Source organism: Triticum urartu, chromosome 7A (assembly GCF_056163025.1).
Source record: "Triticum urartu cultivar PI428250 chromosome 7A, HENAU_Tu73, whole genome shotgun sequence".
NCBI lineage: Eukaryota > Viridiplantae > Streptophyta > Magnoliopsida > Poales > Poaceae > Triticum > Triticum urartu.
This window is the reverse complement of record NC_141879.1, coordinates 661,205,264-661,211,206: the sequence shown is the minus strand read 5'-3', so window position 1 is coordinate 661,211,206 and position 5,943 is coordinate 661,205,264. Positions and strand designations below refer to the sequence as shown.

General features: G+C 42.7%; 1 protein-coding gene across 1 annotated transcript; it reads right to left on the bottom strand.

Moving 5' to 3' along the window:
• Nucleotides 1-3,843: 3,843 nt before the first annotated feature.
• LOC147961176 (uncharacterized) lies at nt 3,844-5,615 on the bottom strand. Its single transcript, XM_087533705.1, has 4 exons — nt 5,558-5,615; nt 4,995-5,438; nt 4,622-4,833; nt 3,844-4,521 (listed from the first exon to the last, which is right to left on the bottom strand). The coding sequence occupies exons 1-4, from the start codon at nt 5,613-5,615 to the stop codon at nt 3,844-3,846; spliced, it is 1,392 nt and encodes a 463-aa protein (XP_087389831.1).
• Nucleotides 5,616-5,943: the final 328 nt, after the last annotated feature.

The window sequence follows — 5,943 nt, the reverse complement described above, 5'->3', positions numbered from 1 at the left end:
TGCGCGTTTTCAAAAATTGCATTTTAGGCCCGGAGAAAAGTTCATTTTGTTCGACTCATTTTTAGGAGTCGGGGAAAATTTACTTTAGTAATTTTGGAGCCCGTTTAGTTTTCTTTTCTGTGTTTTTTTTGCGCACGAAACCGATTTAAAAAAAACTTGAGCAGCTCCCGCCTGGGCCAGGCCCAGCCGGCCGGGCCAAAGGCCACCGCACCCAGCCACTTCGCGCGCCAGGCGCCAGCCGCCACGCCCCAGGCCGAGTCCCTCTTGGACTCAAGGCCGGTTCTAGCCCCCCCTTTCCTTGTTTTGTTTCCCCTTTTTCCTTGTTGATCCCCTCCTATTTCTTGCCCCCTACCCCAAGTCTCCTCTCCCCTCACCTATATAAATACTCCCATAACCCCCCCCTCTCCTCACACCAAAACCCAAGCCCCTCTCCTCCTAAGCCGCGCCCCACCCCGCGCCGCGCCCCAAGCCGCCCTAGCACGCCGCCATCGCCGCCGTTCGCCGGAGCCTCGCCGAGGTTGCACCGCGCCGCGTCTCTTTTTCTCCCCTCGGTTCAGTTTTCTTCTAAACCATTCCGGTTCTTCTCTTTTTCTTCCAGTTTTTCTTCCGGTTTTGTTTTGGTTTTCTTCTGAAACCCTAGATCGGATTTTTCCGTTTCTTTTCGGTCTTTTTCTTCGGAAACCCTAGATCGGTTTTCGTTCTTCTTTCGGACCGTTCGTCTCAACGAACGTGATAACCGATTATCCCCGGTTAACGAACGTCTGTTCGTTTAATCGTTCGTCTCTTTATTTTCGTCGAATTCATTCCGCGTTTCCGCGATCGCGATCTCAGATCCGATCTTCGTTCTAGTCTTTCTTCTCGCTCGTTTATCGGAATCAGGTGATTCAAGCGCCTCGAGTTTCGTCTCAAAACCGCCGTTCCGTATAATTAACTTAAACAAATCTTTTCTACGGTAAAATTTTGACCTAGTTTCAACTTGCTAGAACCGAGTAGTTTCTTCCGCCATTTGTTTTCCGTTCACTTTGTTCGATTCGTTCTTTCTTTGCAACCGGAGTTCTTAAGTTGAACTTTCTGGTTCGTTCTCTTGTTCGAGTTTTACCTGTGCATTAGATGAGTACTTATTGTATGCTTGTTATTTGTCTGCGATAGATTACCCGGATTGCGTCGCCTGTTACTTCGAAACCCTAGGTCTCGCGGATCATCAGCAAGGCAAGTAACACTTTGATCATACCTTTTCTACAACCCAGTTTTATTGCATTAGATCAATCCTCACACATTGCATGATTAGGATCTAATTAAATTGTGGGATTGGGAAGTAGATGAGGTAGTACCTATTACCTGTATTATTATGAAACCTTTGGGAGTTACTTCTACGTTTGCTTATTATGCCATGCTATGCTAGTAGACATGGATTGGGTGAGTGATATCGATGACAGATGTGAGATTGATAATTTAAAGGTTTATCTAAGGTGGCTACTTAAACACACATCTGGGTGGATTGAGGCACCTAGTTTCTATCAGGACTTGCCTGTTTTTTTGGACCGCCACCCAGGCTCAAAGGGATCATAAGATCATTCATGCTAGTAACTTCCGTGTGCAGCCACATGCCATTATGGGCTCTGGCATAGTTGACTAAGTCGTGCGAACTCTTACAGTGGTAGACTAGCAGATGTAGGGGATTAGGTGGTACGGTCTACCCGATCGTAAGGTGCTAGTGCTTCTGAAAGACTATGTCTCGGTCATCCGTCTTCTCAAACACCATGTAGTGCGAGAAACCAAACGGAGGCGATCGAGTCTTGTGGGGAAAAGTGCGCAAACCTCTGCAGAGTGTAACAAACTAATCATGATTAGCCGTGTCCTCGGTTATGGACAACTTGAGTATCTAGTACTTGAATATCATGTGAATCTCATCATGTTACTCTAATTAATATTGTTGGGTTTTAATTGTTCACTTAATTGGGATCGGAATGCTGTCAACCATTCTCGATGTTTAACAACCACCATGATAGTTAAATAAATTTATTCCTTTGCAGTAGGGAAAACTGGCTTTACGCAAAACTATAACCATAGAGCTTTCCACCAGCCAAATATGCATATAGTATAGTTGTTACATTCCATTACTCTCTATGTGTTACATTGCCAGCATATTCCATGTGCTGACCCGTTTTCGGGCTGCAACTTTCATGTTGCAGACTTTTCAGACGACGAGTAAGTTGTTTTTAGGTCGTGGTTCTATACTCAGTGATGCCGTTGGAGTTGATGGACCCATTTATCTTCCAAGTCTTCCGCTGTTATCGACACTAGTTGGCCTTAAGCCATATTTATTGTATAAGTTCTCTTTTGAGACATCAATGTAATAAGTGTGTGATTGCCACTCTGTTATAAATCCTTCGATGTACTGTGTGGTGTCAGCATTACTGATCCAGGGATGACACCGGAGCACGGTAGACTTGATCCATTCGGGTCGGGTCGCTACATAAACATTCAAAACAGTAGATAATATAGCATGGAGCAATCAAAAACTATAGATACGTTGGAGACGTATCATGTATGTCTTGTCGTGCGTATCTGTGGTGACAATGGGATATCACGTGATTCACTTGATGTATGTTTTGGTGATCAACTTGCGGGTTCCGCCCATGAACCTATGCATAGGGGTTGGCACACGTTTTCGTCGTGATTCTCCGATAGAAACTTTGGGGCACTCTTTGAGTTTCTATGTGTTGGTTGAATAGATGAATCTGAGATTGTGTGATGCATATCGTATAATCATACCCACATATAATTGAGGTGACATTGGAGTATCTAGGTGACATTAGGGTTTTGCTTGATTTGTGTCTTAAGGTGTTATTCTAGTACGAACTCTAGGCTTGTTTGTGACACTTATAGGAATAGCCCAACAGATTGATTGGAAAGCATAACTTTGAGGTGGTTTCGTACCCTACCATAATCTCTTCATTTGTTCTCCGCTATTAGTGACTTTGGAGTGACTCTTTGTTGCATGTTGAGGGATAGCTATATGATCCAATTATGTTATTATTGTTGAGGGAACTTGCACTAGTGAAAGTATGAACCCTAGGCCTTGTTTCAACGCATTGCAATACCGTTTACACTCACTTTTATCATTAGTTACCTTGTTGTTTTTATATTTTCGGATTACAAATACCCGTATCTACTATCCATATACCACTTGTATCAATATCTCTTCGCCGAACTAGTGCACCTATACAATTTACCATTGTATTGGGTGTGTTGGGGACACAAGAGACTCTTTGTTATTTGGTTGCAGGGTTGCTTGAGAGAGACCATCTTCATCCTACGCCTCCTACGGATTGATAAACCTTAGGTCATGCACTTGATGGAAATTTGCTACTGTCCTACAAACCTCTGCACTTGGAGGCCCAACAACGTCTACAAGAAGAAGGTTGTGTAGTAGACATCACAACCACACATGTAGTTGCTCTGGTAGATGAAGAGTAGTCTGACCTATTCTCCTGCACATTTAACAAAGCAAATTAGAATCAAACCACCTAGCCTATGAAACAGAAGTTTCTTTATCGATAAGCATACCTGGTGATTATTCTTCCTCATCTGCAGTTTGGTTTTCAGTGGAACACCACATGTGGTATATCTGTGACCTTGCTTATTGCAATGTCTACAGGTCACTGTCCCAATTCTTGATGTATCCTTCTTGGCAGGCACCTCAAAATGTCCTTTCCTCCTAGCTGTCTACTTTTTACCCTTCTTGTCTTTGAATATTGGAGGAGATATGTCATCCCCCATGGTGTGTGGCCAACAATCAGGGCCTGGAACAGGGTATATAATATGCTTGTAGGTTTCACATTAGAAGGGCTTCTTGAATAACTCATGGACAAAATCTTCAGGGTGTAGCTTCACCTTCTGCATTGCTGCTATAGCATGACTACATGGAACAACTGGCATATCCCACTTCCTGCAGTCACAAGTGTAGTTGTTTAGGTTTACACAGTAGGTCTTTTCTGAACTACTTGTAACTTGCCAAATGCCTGGTCCAGCCATATATGCATCACAATATTTTGCCCACTTCTTGGCCTCCTCCAATATCTCAGAGTATGTGGGTGTGATATCCCACCTACATGTCTCTGTCTTCTCCCTAATCTTCTGAAACTTGATCATGAGTTTTGTCCTAATTCCTTCAAGCATTGTCCTTATGGGCTTGTTCCTAACATCCAGAATCATCCTGTTGAAAACTTCACTAAGATTGTTTACAAGAAGGTCTGTCTTGCATATAGTATCCATTCTATGCCTGGCCCAAGTATGGACTGCTATGTTGGACAACCACTTACATGCCTCCTCACTCTCTTTCTTCAATGCTTCCATGCCCAGATCATGCCCATGATTGAAAGAATATGCAACATGGTCTAGATGTTTTTTCAATTCGTCCCCTCTAAACCCAGCTAATTGGAAGTTGGCATATATATGTCTTAAACAAAATCTTTGAGGGGAATCATGAAATACATCCTCTATTGCATTGAGTATACCCTGTTCATTGATTTTGTATTAATAACTAGTGAAGTAAGTAGAGAAAGCATTACATAGTGCAAGGATAATTAAGCAGTTAAATCATGAAGAGCAGTTGTACCTTTTGTTTGTCTGACATAATTGTGTAGGGCCCAAACTTGTTGCCACTACCAATTATTGTCCTTAACTGTGTAAGAAACCAAGTCCAACTATCTGTCTCCTCCTTGTCAACAACACCAAATGCAATACGGAAGATGTTGTTGTTGCCATCCCTCCCTGTTGCTGCCAGGATTTGATGTCCAGTGCTTAGTTTGATGAAGCATCCATCAAGACCTCCATTTTAAGACATTAGTAAGCAGCAACTATTATGAAAGGCCTGCAACCATTTAGGAACCCATCCTTACAAGCAAACAGACAGTAAAATATGTAATGAAACCTTGGGGTAGGTGCTGGGTGGAGTTCAAATTCCTTTGTTATCACAACACACCTACTACCAGGGTTTGTGTCCAAAACACACTGTAGATAGTCTCTTAACCTGTAGTATTGTGTCTTGTGATCCCCTTGCACAACATCAACTGCTTTCCTCCTTGCCTTGTAGGCCAAACTTTTTGGAACATGTACTCCAAATTTCTTTTTTGTATAACTCAATATAGTATCAACACCTGCACCAGGATTGGATCTTACAGTATCCTCAACAGCCTTTGCAACCCACTTCATGGTAACCTTTGTGTTCTCTCCACTTGCTCCACATGTGTGATCAAGATTCATCTTCTTGATGCTAAAGGTTGACTCATGGGAAATCTTAGAAGCAGTAATATAAAACTCACAACCATGGTTTCTATCTGAGCACCAGGCTATGATCCTACTTGGATCATTCCTATGGTACTCAAAGTTCCTCAGTGTCCTAACATGGTAGTTTCTCAATGCTTCTCTGAACTCTACCACATTCAGAAAGCACAAATGAATCATAAACTGCTCATGTGCATCGGGCCTAGAGGAATCATACCATATTCTCTCCTTCTTCTTCTTCAATTTTCTCTTCCTGCCACAAGGAAACCTGGGTGCATCATCTTCTTCATTAGAAATGCCTTCATCACCTGGAAAGCAGAACTCATCAGCTTTTGGCACGAAATCTTCAAACTTTATGTGATTTGGCTCACTGTGTGATCTGCTTGTTGGGCCTTATTTCCTCACAGGCATCAATTTCTGTGCCACAGTTTTCACATGATCTGAAGCTTCTTCTTCATCATCTTCTTCAGAACCATTTGGCTCCTGCCAAAACTCTGAGGGTTCAGAAGTAGCCCCAAAATAATGCTCAGCCATCTCTTCCTCTTCCATGTAGTGCTGACTTGTTCCTTCACCACCTTCATCTTCTCCCCTAGCCCAAGACTTGTCTGAAATTTTTTCCCTCTGTAATCACCCTTGAAAAACTCAAAATCTGAA

Coding starts and splice junctions, on each gene's coding strand:
- LOC147961176 (XM_087533705.1), bottom strand. CDS start 5,615: ATGAGTTCTGCTTTCCAGGTGATGAAGGCATTTCTAATGAAGAAGATG. Junction 4,834..4,994: donor TGTTTTGGACACAAACCCTG/GTAGTAGGTGTG, acceptor CTTAAAATGGAG/GTCTTGATGGATGCTTCATC. Junction 4,522..4,621: donor TTATGTCAGACAAACAAAAG/GTACAACTGCTC, acceptor ATCAATGAACAG/GGTATACTCAATGCAATAGA.